The sequence below is a fragment of the Barbus barbus genome, assembly GCF_936440315.1.
Source record: "Barbus barbus genome assembly, chromosome: 18".
Lineage (NCBI taxonomy): Eukaryota > Metazoa > Chordata > Actinopteri > Cypriniformes > Cyprinidae > Barbus > Barbus barbus.
The window spans coordinates 8,677,142-8,693,401 of NC_136746.1; the positions used below are offsets into that span (position 1 = coordinate 8,677,142).

Below are 16,260 nucleotides of genomic sequence, written 5' to 3' on the forward strand. Positions count from 1 at the left end.
ACCGAGTCCACCGGATAGAACTCGATCTGTGCGTGCAGTGTGATATAAAGAGAAGAAATTGAGAAAGTGTTGTTTTCAAAGATCAGTTTTCATTGATGGTCCGGCAGTATTTGAGCACTGAATCATGCCATTTTCAATAAAGTAAACATTAATGGCCTATCTTTTTCTGCTCAATCCTCTTCTCCAAAGGATACGTTCAATTATTCACAAGCTTTGGGTGGGTAATGTGTAACTGATAACCTGGATGCTATTTATATTTCATTTCAAAAGGACAAATAATACCGCTGACCTCCAGGCCAAACTCAGTCCAACTCACGTGAATTTCTGTTATGATGGAATAAGATTTTTGTTACTAAAGTCAATACAAAACCGCCTTTGTGCATCATTTTACTTCCAAAATGTGAATGAAGCAACAACAAAAAAAATAGTAGGATGTGATTTCATTAATTTCAAATGTTTGTTTGAAGGGAAGTAGTTGAGAAATAAAGAGGGCCTGGTGATGTGGGGAATCGTTTTCGAGGTAGATCCCGATTAGAATAATTTGATTTCTTCGCACTGATTACATTAGTCAATGTCGACTTTACAGTAAACCTGGGACAGAATGTCACAAAGTGACAAATGAAGTATGAAACTAAAATAATGATGAAAGAAACCAATTTGTGATCATATCTATTTATTGCATGGAATAAACTCAATATTTTATTAATAATATTAAGACAATGAAGCATTCACAAAGCACCAAGAGTGACATCTACAAGTGCATTGGCTGTAACAATGAACAGGTTATGCAAAGAATAAAACAGTCAAAGAAAAAATTCAGAGGACAAACAAAAGGAAAACTAAAACATCAACATCTTTGTTTTCTAAAAACACATTTTTCATCCAGATATTAGTTCATAAAATGAGAAGATCGAAACAGAGAACAATATTTGGTGATATACTGTAGGATTAGAGATCGGTTAGTCTGTGGCAGCTGAGAAGGCTGTTGTGATTGGTCAGAATGTATAAGGCGGTCGAGGAGGCAGAATGACAACCATTAGCCCCCATCATCATCAAGCCCTGTCACCACAGCGCCCACGTACATACTGCTACAAGCGTGCATGTATAGCATTAAAGTGACATAAGATTGCAACCATGGTTAGATCACACTCAATGTGTATTAGAGATACAGTTTATGTAAAAATAATTTGTTAAATGCTACTTTGCTTGCATAAAACTATTCAACTCCTTTCGCAACATATTTTGGCACCAAAGTCGAAAAGATCAGAGGCCTCATTTATAAAACCCATGTAAGTTCAAATTTAATCCTAAAGTCCATGGATTTGATCCTGCGTAGGAACAAATTGGGATTTACGAAGGCTAAAACTTTCACGGCAGCGTTATTGTACGTAAACCAAGTGAAAAGCATGATTTTTTAAAGAAAAATTTAACAACTGACTAAATGAGTAAATAAACGACTATATTTACATAAACCAAAATTTAGGAATATCCAAATTTTGTTGCAATGAATATGGGCAGATAACAGCTTTTCATGCAATTATCGTGCTTTCATATTAAGGACTATTATACACGTTTAATAAATGAGGCCCCAGAGCTTTACACGCTGGCACTAAAGTAGAGCTAAAAAGAGTTATGATCTAAACAGAAGGATTAGTAAGTTCAAGATCAATTGCTGCCCTGCCACAGTCTGTAGCATAAAGTCCACTCTATAATAAATCTCAACATTTAACAATTATGGGTGCACGAGTACGCGTGCATGTATCAGTTTTTTCACCGGCTAGTTTGCAAGCAGGGTGTACTTGACATGGTCATATGGTCAGTATGTGCTACGGTGGCTGACATAAGATATTTCCCATGGGGAAAAAGGGCAGAAAGAACATCAGACTCCTCCATGTAGAGAAGCGCTTTCAAAATTATCAAGTTATTAACCATGAAAACAAGGACAAAGCATCCCCAGGCCATAAGCACAAGACACAGCTCATAGAAGTCTCAAAACAAGACTCCTCACTGTAATCTTTGTTGACTTCTGCAGTCCCACCGTTACTATTTTATTTGCACTATTTTAAACACAATAAACCAGGCCTGAGTTACTGGAGAACACTGTGTTGAATTAGTTTGGTGTGTTACTTCCCTCGTAATACTTTCTCTAAACTATTAACTAAATAACGACTGCGGTTTCAAACACAGCCCCATTCCTCGCAGCACTCAATGTTCCTCAAAGGAGCACTGTGTGCGTTAGCCTCTTGCTAATGCTAACTTTAGCTAGTATCCAGACTACACAAACAACACGCTCACTGCTTTCAGCACTACATATCCAAGAAAGAGGGTGATGCTGAGGATGTGGTCAGACTGGGGAAGAAGAGGAAAAATTAGAGCAAAAAGTCCCTCTCTTGTCTATTTTCATAGCACCCATCAAGAAACACAGAGTGGTCCTTTTAGCAGGTGGTAAATTTAGAGGCTAGCACATTAAATTTAGCCTGTGATTAGTGCCTGTAAGGAAGGGCAGGGTGTAACTCTGACAGGAGAGACTCGCTCACTGTGCATTGGGCGAGACTGCATGAGTATGCATCAGTGTTTAAAAAAAAAAAAAATGCAAAGGATTTGGTGAGGACCAGGCTATCACTAAGCGTTTATCAGCCCTCGAACCAACACCCTTGAAAATTAAGCTTTCTGTCATAAATGCAGCGGCTTAAATCATCTGAACTAATTCCTGAAACAGGAAAAAGCTTTACGAATTTCTGCTGAATGCCTTCAGCATCGTTGACAGTTTGCTATAGGGGAAAAATTTCCTTGGGTTAGCGTTATGTGCATTTATTTACAAAAGCGTACTGTGGTGGTACCAGGTTACATTAACATCATAGAAGAACTAACTAAAAACATGGCACTATGATGGTAAAGTCCACATCCCATGGAATTACCATGTTACCAAATCTTAAAAACCATGGTACTTTAAAACATTGACAACACAAAACAAATTGACTACACATAATAGTTGTCAAATTTCAATGTTATTAAAAAAACCACTTAAACCAGAATAAGCTGATCTTCAATTGGTCTATCTGGCCTCCCAGCCTAAACCCTGTTAGACCAACTAAAACCAGGCTGTTTTTTTGTTTTTTACAGCATGTATGGATCGGGGAGAGGTTGTGAAACTGCCTGCTGTGACCAATCACTCTTATTTTGTCTGTAAATTCAATGAAAGGCATATTATTCTCAAAGCTGATGTCTTGAAAGCAGGTGACATCATCTGCCATGTACCACTACACAGTTGACAATGTGAGCCTGAGCTCATACAGAGCATACACTGTGCAGGGTGGAAGAAATTTTAAGATGGTTGTTTTGCTTATTTATTCAGGTCATTCAAGTGGAAAAATAGAGTAAAAAAAATATCTAAAATTAACAAAATGACTTCCTTTCAGTGTCAACCGAGGTGTATTTTGAAAGAGTTTAATTGGAGATTTAATTGCAGTTCAAATAAATGGCTTCAAAATGGGTGCTACTCTGCCAGAAAACTGGACACTATAATTAAGTCATTGAGCTCAATATAAATAATCAAAAGGCATGGTGGAAGATTTCTCATTCACAAAAACAACCTAGAGATGCACACCTTTGGTCGCTGATCAAATACTGCAAATTGTACCAGTTTTAGATATTATGCAGCATGGTCTGAGATTTGGTTGGACCTTGAAAGTCTACCATTGCAACACTGAACATCTGTTATTAAACATTAGCGTGATTTTGTTGAATTTTACTGTTTTTTTGTGTGTGTAAGACTAAGCACATCAAAAGTATACAATTGTATAACTATATCTTTACAGTGTCGAGGGAATCTGAATCCCTAGTGCACACAATTATGATGAAAGAAGCATAGCTGCATGCTTCATAATGAATAAAAGTGCAACATTATCAAGTGGGACCAATCACACTTTATAACATAACTGGACATCAATCCAATAAACATTAAATATATACGCAGTGATGGCATCTGTCTGGTTTCCAACAATATCTAAAGTGACAACAATCTTAGAGGTATCTATACAAGTTTTACAGAGGACTTTCTCTGTCCACTTTCGGGTGTTGCATATATAACCATATTAGCCTCGAGTACATACCATATGCACAGGCAAGGTAAGAGACACTTGACACAAACATAAACTTCGGGTGACTCATGCGGAGAATATGGGGGATACATTGACATCCTATGAATAAGGTCCATTAAAAACAAAAAACAAACAAACAATACAATCTGTTTATATGCATGTACTTGGGTCTATAAGTCATTGTGCGGTACACAAACAATTAAAGTGCCATATGTCATTTTAGACTGTCACTGATAAAAATAGAAAATTGTAAAATAGATTGTTTAAAACGAGGATTATACTGGGATATGACACTACATGAGGGCCTTGTTTTAAATAATCTGTCCTCTCTATCATATGGCACATGGTGCACTGTGCTCCCTCCTCCCCACAATTAATTCATGCCTTTCACTTCTGTCTGCCTCGATTTTAAAAATAAAGCATGCTTAGTGCTGAGAGGTGCGTGTATAACTGTGATCCTGTCCACGTACACAAGTGCTGTCTCAGAGAACTTGACACTTGTTGGAGGTCACTGTAAAGTATCTTGAAGGTATTGCTGATATATTAGCCGTGACTTAGCAAATATGCATATAGTTTATGTGACTAGATATTTGACATCAAATTTTTAGAGTAGCAGATATTCAGGTATGAAGACTTCCAAGATTACTTGAATATATTTTAATCACTGGACTAAACTTTGGTTAATCCATTTGCCTAACAAACGAGGCTAGTTAATGTGACAACACTCAGTTTTACTGCTCAAAATAGTGTAAAACACTAGAAGATAGAATGCAGGGGGCATGCGGGCAGGCTAGTGGAGGTCCAGAGGATATAAGGAAAAAGAGCAGAGAGAATGAGACCATCTCATTCCCAGCATGCTCAACACTTCATCGGATAAGCTAGCTTGACAGAATGTACTGCACTGAAACATATGTATGGATTCCATGTATACTATTAATTGGAAAAAAACTGCTGGAAGTTCATAACATCCTCTGTTGGTGTGTATCTAAAGCCAGCTGTATGATGGATAATATGAGCCACATACTCCTCTGGCAGCAAAGCTCTTGCCCACAATCCTGCCTCTCTCGGGCGCAGAGCCAGACCTCATTTGACCTTGAGTGGTGGCTCTCTCTCTAGCCAGCGCACACGGACTTTCTGTTTGTAGTGATACTCCTTCAGGAAGTCCTGCATGGTTGGAGGCAGTGGCAGGGCACCAATGCCATCGTAGGTGGTGTGTCTGCAGATGGCAGCTCGTGCCAGGTGCTGAAGGCTGAAAGGGAAAGTCCGGTGTAAGGGAGCAGTGAGCAGGGGCTCAAAGAACATACAGGCACTAGGGTCTTTATAATGCTCCAGCAGGCCTGTTACCGTGGAAGAGTGGAAGACACAGGGGTCATGCGCATCAAAGCTAAAGTTGTGATTCCATTGTTCAATGCGTGCATGCAGTGATCGATTATAACGTCGAAAGCTAACGGAAAACAAGTAGTCCTCCTGTGCAGAATCACGTAACAGGAAGGTGCCTTCTGGTCGTCCGTCCAGCAGTGCTTCTGCTTGGTACCGGTCCATCACCCCCCAATAACAAGGAAGTGCAGTTATGGCCTGTAGGTCAGGCACTAAACAATGAATATAGTCAATCTGCGTGTGGACCTTCCAAGGCCCCGGCTGTCTGGAGCAGTGAGTGTCCCCAGAAGCATGCCTCTGCTTGGGCCTCCGTGTCTGTAAGCAAAGAGTAGTTGAGTCCTCCTCAGAGTCACAGTCAACAGTGTGGGATGGCACTGCCATACTTGCTGCAACCTGTGCTGCAATCCCCGATAAGCCCCCAGAAATAGAGGAGACCGTTCCCAGACTTCTGCCCTCCCCAAGTTCTTCCCCAACACCAGGAGCCATCTTTGGTCCCAGTTTATAGAGAGAAGAGTTCTGTGAAGTTGCTTCCAGCGTATGGATCTGTGCATTTGGAGGGGGATCTACTCCTTCCTCTATGCTAAGTCTACGTCTTTCACGCAGCCTCTCCTCCTCGTCCTCAGGGGATGGATGTGCTGAATCAAATGCATCCAAAAGAGCAGTTGAGGAATGAGGGCTGACTGGCGCCGTATGTTGCTTAATTAGGTGCCACTTGTTGGCCAGATCTGAACCGGGTGGGAAAGGGCATGTTTCGAGCATAAGTTCAGTAAGGTGGATCTTACGTTTGGAGGAAACCTGGCCTTTGGCTGACTGAGAGCGGCGGTGTGTGGGGAGAGGAAGGCACAAGCCTACAGTGTCCCGAAGTCGCTGTCGTAGAGAACGGGTGCTAAGGCTGCGCCCACTGCTGCCAGCTCCTACAGAATCATTAATCTCTTGGATAGAGCTAACTCCATAGCAACGCTCCCTCCTAGCTGTACTTCCTCTTGAGCGTCCCGTTCTCCTATCAGCCTCAAGTGAACTTTGTGTTTTAGTTGAGCAAGAATGCTTCTTTTTACCTCCCCAGGGAGCATGACGTGAGTAGGAGTCTCTACGGTCAAGGGGACCCCTCCGTCCATCCTCGCTCTCTTTGTCAATGGATATTTCTACTATCTGGGGAATATCTGCCACACAATTATGGCCTCTGCGTCCTCCAGGAACCAGTGGGAGTGGTGACAAGGTCCGCGAGGGTGTGGAAGACCTAGTTTCATAGGGTTCTGCATGTGCTCTCCTGCTCAAGTCCACCACACAGTGGACACAATCTAAATCCTGGCTACACAGATGGGACTCTGAGCCATCATTGTGGAAGAGGGCTTGGCATCGACTCCTGAGGTTACCCCACATCTTGCTCACTTTCTCCATAGACTGGAGACAACGACCTATCAGAGAAACAAAAAATTAGCTATTAAAATCTTGTTGCTGTTTATAAATCAAAGACTTGTGATGTTATCTTGGTGTACACTGGTTGGGAGATGTTATTTAACGGGTCTCCAACCCTGCTCCTGGAGAGCTACTGTCCTGCAGATTTCAGCTCCAACCTCAATCAAACACACCTGAAGCAACTAATCAAGGTGTTCATGGCTACTTGATAATCACAGACAGGTGTATCGGAGCAATGTTGGAACTGAAGTTTGCAGGTCAGTAGCTCTCCAGGAGCAGGGTTAGAGATGCCTTTGTTAGAGATTTGTTAACTGTAGGGTGATATGTTAAGATGGTAGTTTGACAAAATGGAATGGGAAACATGTTAGACATATAGATAAAGCAGCACTGAAACATGTTTTGTTTGTGAGCACAAAGAACGTGTGCATCATTTCTGACACAAAGAGCATGTATAGGTTGGGTGGGTGCAGGAGTGGTACAGTTAGCACAGAGTTGCCAGGCAGACATGCATCGACACAAGGCCATGGCTATAAATGAACTGAGGGATCTGCTCCCAGCTGATCTGCTGGTATGTACTGTATTACAGAGCCAGTCTGGACCTGACCAAGAACTTTCACTGTCATGACAGCAGACACATACATACTCAAATGCACAATAGAGAGATAAAGTATGGATAGGGGGAGCACAGACAGAGATCATGCAGACAGACAAAAAAAGTCTGTCTGAGGGGTGGTTTCTGTTCCCTTTTTCAGGAAGAAAAAGTGCTGATCTTGTTTAAAACACTGTGGTTGCACTGCACAAATTATGTTAAATTGAAGCCACCAGGAGATCACGCTCAGATCTCCCCATTATAAGAGGAGACCAAACGTATCATCTTCACAGAGCAAAATATACGGTTGACTAGTCTAATGCCAGGATACTACATAGGAATTAAAAGGAGAACTTAATATTTGAACAGGCAATCTCATAAGCTTGCAAAAAGTCTTCCAGCAACTCAAAAAAGATCTGGAGAGGCTTGATTCTATGGGACATTATTCACATATCCAAAATCCAAATCATACCAACACTTGAAGTTGCATGGAATGAAGCAACTCTGTGTATAGACTATGCATTTATTTTCTAAGGCATGCAAATAAAACCACACATATAAGCAGGAAAAACCTAGTCTTTTCATTCTGCTCTCAGAGCATCATGATTGCATGCTTTTAAATGGTGCACTTGATGTGAATTTCCAGTCTTGTGGCCTTTGCTCACTCATGCACACGTGAAGTCCAAGGCAATGTAGGGCATCCCATTTGTCATCTACTGATTATGAAGGGAGCTCACAAATAGTGGTCAATCGATGAGAGGTTTTAAATGGTCAATAGTGGGTAAGGTGAACAAGAGCAAGGCAGCCCATTTATAAGTACAACTTAATGACAAAATGAGAGATGTATACAAATTGATTCAATGAAATGACTTGTTACTTATTTTAGACACTATTACTTAAAATCAAAACACTGAAGAATTTAATTCATAAACAAAGATGTAGAAAGATTTGAGATGAAACAAGGAACAATCAATCACTTTTAATGTGACAATCTCAAATAGAAATCCCAATTTCTCAAGGGCTGGGGGCTCTATTTGGGACAAGGTACATGTCAGTTACCTCTTTGAATGAAGGTGCATTCTGCCCTAGGTCTAAACTAAATATTCGTCCCTTATTAGGTTCCAGGACAGTAGTTTGTAGTAGCAAATAGCAATTAACATGGTGTGAACATTGTTCAATCACATTTGCATTTATGTAATGCACAACATTTATGACTTTACATTCTTATCTACTCTGCATTGCATAAGCCAAATTACTTTGTTGAATTAACCTTATATTAATTTCATGAGTTGTAAATGCACCTAGAAAACTCTTGAAAGCCTAAATACAATTCAGTTGTACAGAGCACAGTAAGTGTAATAGGTTATTAGCTGAAAGTGTATTAACAGTGCATATTTGTAGTATAGTTTAACATCATGTGTTGTTTCCATGTTCAAGGGGCAGTGCTGCTTCCTTTTACTACAGGAAGTAACTTCAAATACCACCTTTCCCAAAATGAAGAGGGACCAAACCAACAGGACAAATGCACAAGAAATCACATAGCCTACAAAACAGTTCATCAAAGCTATCGTGTATTATGTTATAACATTTTATTTTTTTAACATACTGTATTATAAAAGACACCACATTTAAACTCTTTGGAACATGTTAAGCCTCTTTGAAATCGTAAATGACTTTAAATAAGCCAGTGAAGAGCAGTGAGATGTTATGCAGAGAGTTATACAAGAAACACTGAGATAGGGTTTGGACTGAACCCGTCCAATGATCCAGCACTTCAAGCACCATAGCTCTAAGCTACCAAATTATCCAGTTTCATTCCAGCAACAATTCTAAAGGTTTCGTTAAAAGTGCTGAGAAGTCGATCTTTGGCAAAGCCACATTAAATCAAAAATTTCACATTTACTGTTTCTGATCGCCAGCCCAAAAAAATAACATTGCACCTGCAGAGTAACATTCATATAACACTTCAAATATATGACGTGATGAGACATGTAATCTTTTATTTTTCACACACTTTTTTTTTTTTTTTCTAACTCTACCCTTTCAGCCTCCAAATACATCTCTAATGTACCGCAATATCAGATGCATCAGCCTTGTTGTTTTTCCATGAGAGTTGGCATAATTTTTTCCTTGACTATGCAGATCACTTTCGCAAAAACAAACAGCTTTGGCTTCCAGGAATGAATGCACAGAGCAGGTATCCTCTCCTAAATGTTCCTGGGACAACAAAGATGAAAAAACTTTTTGAAGAACATTTCTGAGAATGACTTTCTTCACAGACACTATTTGAAAGGATAATTCGCTCAAAAATGACTTAGATCATCGTTTACTCACCCTCATGTTGTTTCATTTTCTTTCTCTGTATTATTTTCTTTCTTCCATTAAACAAAGGAAATATTAGCCAAAATGCCCATGATTATCCTTTCCATGCAATGAAATTGAATGCAAATAAATAGTGATGCACAAATTTCTGCAACCAAAAATATTCAGGCAAAACAGCAAAAACTTTTTGGAATGAAATGAATAGTATTGGAGGGCTGAAACCATTGACAGAAACAGTGATGTTTAATTAGTGCTCGTCCATTTGACTGTGTTAGCATCTGCTTCAAGCTACAAAAGACTTTAAACTACAACAGGTTTTTAAATTTACTGGCAATATGTAAAATTTGTTTGCTTTAAATATCAAGAGCTGCTCATTGCTGAAGAACTTCACTATGACGGTTTTAATTTATCATCTGAGAACACAACACCTTGAATAGCATTGAGTTTGGTTACCCAGGTACTGAAATTTAATTAAACTATTTCCATTTTCTTGGCTAAATGAAAATGTTAATTTTGGTTTTCATAAGAAACAGTGTATCAATAAATTGGCTTTTGCAGAAAATGTACTCACCCTAAGATCATCCATGTACAAGTGTTTATTTAGCATTAAGGCCCGTACACACCGGGACGAATATCGGCGCGCGTTATTCGCCAGGGTTTTTCAAGGCGTTTTTTGTTCACACCCAAGCGATTTTCGCTGAAGATGAGCCGAGTGAACATGCAAATTCATTCCCTGACATTAGATGGCGCTTAATGTAAAACAGAAATACCCCGGTACACATGGTGGCACTGCGCAACTTTACGCTTCTGACACTCACTTGTCACTCAGAAGAAGAGAGAATTTACGCGCTTGTCAAAATCATACAAAGAAAACATGGATATTTCAAGCTCCAGCAGCTCCAGCGATGAAGAAATTATTGTTCTGTTGAATGAGGCAGTGTAGACACTACTTGGCGTATATCTTCTTCGTCGTTACGTATGTGCTCGGCAAGACCGTTTTGTGTTTGAGCGCCCCCAAGTTGTGTTTTACTGTAACTTCAGCAGCTCCAGACACGTGAGCAAAAGCGCCAATCTCATTGGTCGGATAGTTTTTGATTCGGTGCGTCAAACCAAAAAACGAACCTGAGGCGGGGTTTTTTTTAAATGACGCTTTTACGCGTGACGTTTTTCGCGTCGGTGTGCACACTCACATTGGCGCCCTTTGTTTAGTCACGAGGCGTTAAACGTCGGCGAATATCGCGCGCGAAATTTGTCCCGGTGTGAACAGGCCTTTAGGCTACATCACTTACTCACCAATGGTGAGCAGTGAATGGGTGCCGTCACAAACATAGTTAAGACAGCTGATAAAAACATCACAATAATCCACATGACTCCAGTCCATCAGTTAACATCTTGTGAGATGAAAAGGTGCTAGGGCTGCAACGATTCCTCGAGTAACTCGATTACAAAAAATTATCGAGGCAAATTCCTCTGCCTCTAAGCCTCTTTTAAATAATTTTAAAGCTCACATCACGTTCTTTCGCAATTATTATTTTTTGTATGACACAACGCGCTTACGTCACCCAAAAAGCGGAAGGAGACGCAAGTCGTTAGCGGTGTTTTGATTTGAGAGCGCGGGCTTTTGATTGGAGAGCTGTGGGGTAACTAACCAATGGAAATAATTTACTGTCAAAAAAGTTGTGAATGGCTTTTACGATGAAACATACTATATACTTTCAGGGCTAGATTACAGCATGACCCATACACAAAATAAATATATTTGAAATATATGTTTTGGAATATATGCAAATATTCGAAATTGGCCCAATAAATATATTTTAGTTATATTTCAGAATATATTTCAAAATGATAAATATAAGTGAACAACAATGCAAATATATTTCAGATATATTGTGAAAACATATTTCTTTTGTGTATGGGGAAACCTGTTGTGCATTTTAATAAGCTAAATTGCTTTTCCTCTTTTTCTCCCTCTCAGCACTTCACAACGGAGTATGGACAGCTTTGTTCGCCCAGCTCAGTCATGCACCGTTCAAATGTTGAAGTTTGAATAAATAATTTTTTTTTTTGAGAAATAAAAGCCAAATGCTTGATCATTTTACAGCCACATCATTTTTGTTATGCATTATTTGTTTTGGTTGTTTAAAAACACAAAAAAAGTTTTTATCCGATTACTCGATTAATCGATCGATTAAGTGCTGGATTAATCGATTACAAAAAGAATCGATAGCTGCAGCCCTAAAAGGTGCATATTTGTAAGAAATAAACCCATCAATAAAACATTTTTAACTTTAAACAGTCAATTCTGGCAAAAGAGTAGAGTCCTCTATCCATAATATTGCTTTCTCCAGTGAACAACTCATCTCACCTGAATCAGGAGATGTGCACAAATCAAGCACTGTTTACATGCAAAAAAAGTCCAAAAACATCTAAACAAAAAGATTTTGATGTGAGAGGACAACAAGGGATGGACTTTTCACTGGCAAGGACTTCTGGCTGAAAAAGATTAAAGTAAAAATGCCTTAATGATGAATTTGTTTCTTACAAACACACAGCTTTTCATTTCACAAGACATTAATTGATGGACTGGAGTTAGGGTTCTTATTCCGACGGCACCCATTCACTACAGAGGATCCATTGATAAGCAAGTGATGGAACATTAAATTTCTCCAAATCTGTTGAGATGAAGAAACAAACTCACCAATATTTTGGATTGCCTAAAAGTGACTACATTTTTTTTTGGTTGAACTAAGAACACCCAACAGACACACTACATGTCAATGCGTCCTCAGCAAACAAATGTCTTGCCCTTCTTTCTGCTAATAAACGGGTGCAGAGATGAGAGCAGTTGGATAACTCTCACTTCTGTGACTTTGCATGTCATGTGGAAGTTCTCTTCAGAACCCTTTTCTTAAGACTCTTAATTAGACAGTCAAATAGGGACAGTCTGTCTTCTCTCAAAAACTGCTCTGATCCAGCTCTCCCTCGGATGAGAAAATGCAAAAAAGCATGAGTTCCCCAAAATTAACAAGGCCAGAGCTCAAGCACATCATTATCAGACCAGCAGTTTGGGATATGAAACTCCTCGTGTAGCTCTCCTGCATAAAGGCACTTCAATTTGGCAGTGTGGGGGCACGGATGCGTGGATGAAGTGCCATTGTGAATGAGCGTCATGAGCTCAGCAGCTCATCTACCGCTACCCTGTGTAGTGTGTACTCATTACTCTGATCAGATATCAAAGGAGACTCTAAAGCATTCTAAAGAAGTGACTCATCATAAGCTTCTATTGATTATTTATATATCCTATATAATAGTACCTTGGAAATAATACATCATACATGGATTCCTTGAATGTATTGCAAAGGGTGGCAAGAGTTAGCAGTGGTGTGCGAGCAAGATTGAGAAAAGTAGTGTGAGAAACTGCAGACATGACAACACAAATAAACAGTATAATCACAGAAAAAGTAGAAATGTTGCTGCAGAACCGTATTAATCAACACATAAAACTGACCAGTGACTGCAATAACTAAATGCAGTCCAACTGTATGTTTCCTCCAAACTGAGAAAAAAAAAGGACAAATGTACAGGGTGCTAAATCAAAAATCGCATGCTGAAAATGTAATTGGAAATCTTGCCATTTTAAGCCATTCAAAGGCACAATATCCAAATTTACACTACTATAGTTTAAGCAATAAAAAATGCATTATTATAATACACAAATATTCTGTTTATCCACTTTTTTAAGACCTTCTGAAGAAGCAGCTAAGCTACACCTAAGTGCTTCAGCCTAAAGAGAAAAACTGGACAAAGTTAGACTACCGCTGTTAAGTAGCCTCATATTAAACCCAGAAAATATCCTCTGCAATTTCTCTCGGTTCGACACGCCTATTCTCATGGGGTCCAGATGAGTGGCCTGGCTTTTGGACAACATTAAGGGGCGGAAGTGTGTTCTCTTTCGAAAGGAGAAAAAAAAAACGAAGGAAAAAAGTAAAGAATAGTTATTTGTGGACCATTACTTTCAGAGACAAAGACGTGGAGTGGCTTAGGGCAAGAGCGTATCCTGCAACGTAACCTTAAGAAATGAATTAATTCAACAAACGATAGTTAATTCTGAGTGCCTAACAACTGGGCAAATGTACAAACTCGCATGTATTCACCTCAGAAATGGGGTTGACGGAGTATTTGTATACTTTAAAAAATAATTAATCTGTCACAACGACCATTTAAAAATGACTGCAATAACATGGTCAAAAATGTACATTTTCCCTCACTCATAATTTTCAACAACATCTTGATGGTGGACTAGACACGTGTTAACTACCATAACTAGGACCCCAGTGATATCAATTAGCAACAAACGACATGCAGCTGACAAGATAAGCAACTGAACCATCTGACTGCTACGAAGTGGATTCAGTAGCTAGCTTGTTTGTATTTTTGTACGAAGACATCAGCCGAGAATATAATCGCAAATCCAGTAATATACATATATACAGTAATGTATAGCCTACTGTCTATACTTCCTTCAGTGCGTAACAACAAAACACCGTAACAACGCTCATATTATCGAACGCAGAAGGACACATAACACTCAGAATCAAAGGTGTGCTATGTTTGTGGTGATTTGAATCTCTTTTAAGAGCAGGTATCGAGTGAGTGAGCAACGTGGGAGAGAGAGAGAGAGACTCGCACACTGGAGGATGTTGGAGTGTTACATTGTAACATTCGCTGAGGGGAAACATGCAAAAGCAGCGGTGACATCACTCGCGCTCCGTTACATTAAATCACGCGTAAAAGCGGCTAGAAATAACGCAGAGCATGGCGCACTGCAATCCAGAGAGCGGACACCGCAAACTGGTGTACTCACCCTTTCTATATGTGAATATTACTTCGCAGCCGTCTTTTGTCTGAAGGCTGTTAAAGCTGCTAGACTCGCTGCTGTCCCACATACGCTCAGCCCTGGCGAATAAAACACAGAAGTGCTCATTCCTGAGGTTGGCTTTTAAAAAGCAGGAGAGCAGTTGAGGCCCACGTCGTTCTAGTCGGTTGGAATGTCAGCATAATCCGAGGCCAAATCTCCGATCCGCCAAGCCCGTGCTTCTGCTTGACAAGCCGAGCAAAGGCGTGAGGAAGAGGCCGACAGCGCGAGCTCGCAGACGCGTTCAGACTGTAGGGAGAAGCAGCAGGAGAACGCACTTCCGACGGATGGGAGAGTGACGAGCGTGTGGCCAACCAATGAGATTGCAGATCGAGAGAGCGTTGCCTCGGTTGCCACACTGAAAACGTGGAGACTCGAGATAATGCATGAGTGCCGCGGGATGAATGATTAATGATTATAGTCAATCAGACAAAGTAGCCATCTGTTGCCTTTAACAGCTCCGTGTGTGTGTTTGTGTATTGCTTATCAATAGGAGAGCGATCCATAATGTAATTTAATCTTAAAAAGGAAATGTTGACACTATCACACATAATAATTACTATATATATATATATATATATATATATATATATATATATATATATATATATATATATATACTGCGATGAAAATTAAATAATACAAATAAATAATATACAGCTGAAGCATTCAAAAGCAAAATATTTGTTCATATTTATATTATCCAGTTGTATCAATTAAATAATTAATAAATATATAATAAATGCTTATAATAAAAATACATGTTTAGATTATTATGTTCTAGAACAGTGAAAATATATATATTTTTTATTATGCATCATCAATCAAGCTTCTTTTGTCAGAAGTGTGGATTTTTTGTGTGCATATTTAGGACACATCAAATCATAAAAGGATAAATTAAAAAAGAGTTTTTGTTTTTAAGTAAATGTTTTATAAAAAAAAAAAAAAATTGAAATGTCATTTCCATAATGGAATTCTGTTTAGCTACAATTAATTTGAGATGTGTATGAAAAACAAAACAATAAAGCATGGAAAATGTACTGATAATTTTATGCCAGGACATTATCTAGTAATTTTATTGACATTTCCGTTAACCCTAAACAAATGCAATCAAGTGCAAAATTCAAATACAGGTAAAACAACTGTAAAAACATTAATACATAAACTTTCTTCATATTAATAGAATACCTTGTGCCCTGTTTTTACAGTTTTTATTTGTTCTATTCTGTGTAATCAGAGAGCAAATATTGTATTTTATGAGACACTAAAAGTCCAGTGGGACAAAAATGCTCACCCATAGGCCTATGATTTATTAGAGAAGATACAGTATTCTAATTCACATATGGGGAATGTTATTATTATTTTTATTGTTTTACATAATCCAAACTGATGCACAAAATTGAATGTGCCATGTTACATATGATTCTGGTCATGAGGTTTAAGTTTGTTCAGAATGGCCTTTCATGTGTCTATTTATGTCCAAACAAAGAAGCATTGTCCACAGAGGTCTGATTTCCACTATTGGCAGTTGCCGACAG

The 16,260-nt window shown here is 39.1% G+C and overlaps 1 protein-coding gene across 1 annotated transcript; it reads right to left on the minus strand.

Annotated features, from left to right (window-relative positions):
- Window positions 1–659: 659 nt before the first annotated feature.
- LOC306883914 (suppressor of cytokine signaling 5-like) lies at window positions 660–14,975 on the minus strand. The gene is made up of 2 exons (XM_079439439.1): window positions 14,672–14,975; window positions 660–6,892 (listed from the first exon to the last, which is right to left on the minus strand). The coding sequence occupies exons 1-2, from the start codon at window positions 14,751–14,753 to the stop codon at window positions 5,184–5,186; spliced, it is 1,791 nt and encodes a 596-aa protein (XP_079295565.1). The 5' UTR covers window positions 14,754–14,975; the 3' UTR covers window positions 660–5,183.
- Window positions 14,976–16,260: the final 1,285 nt, after the last annotated feature.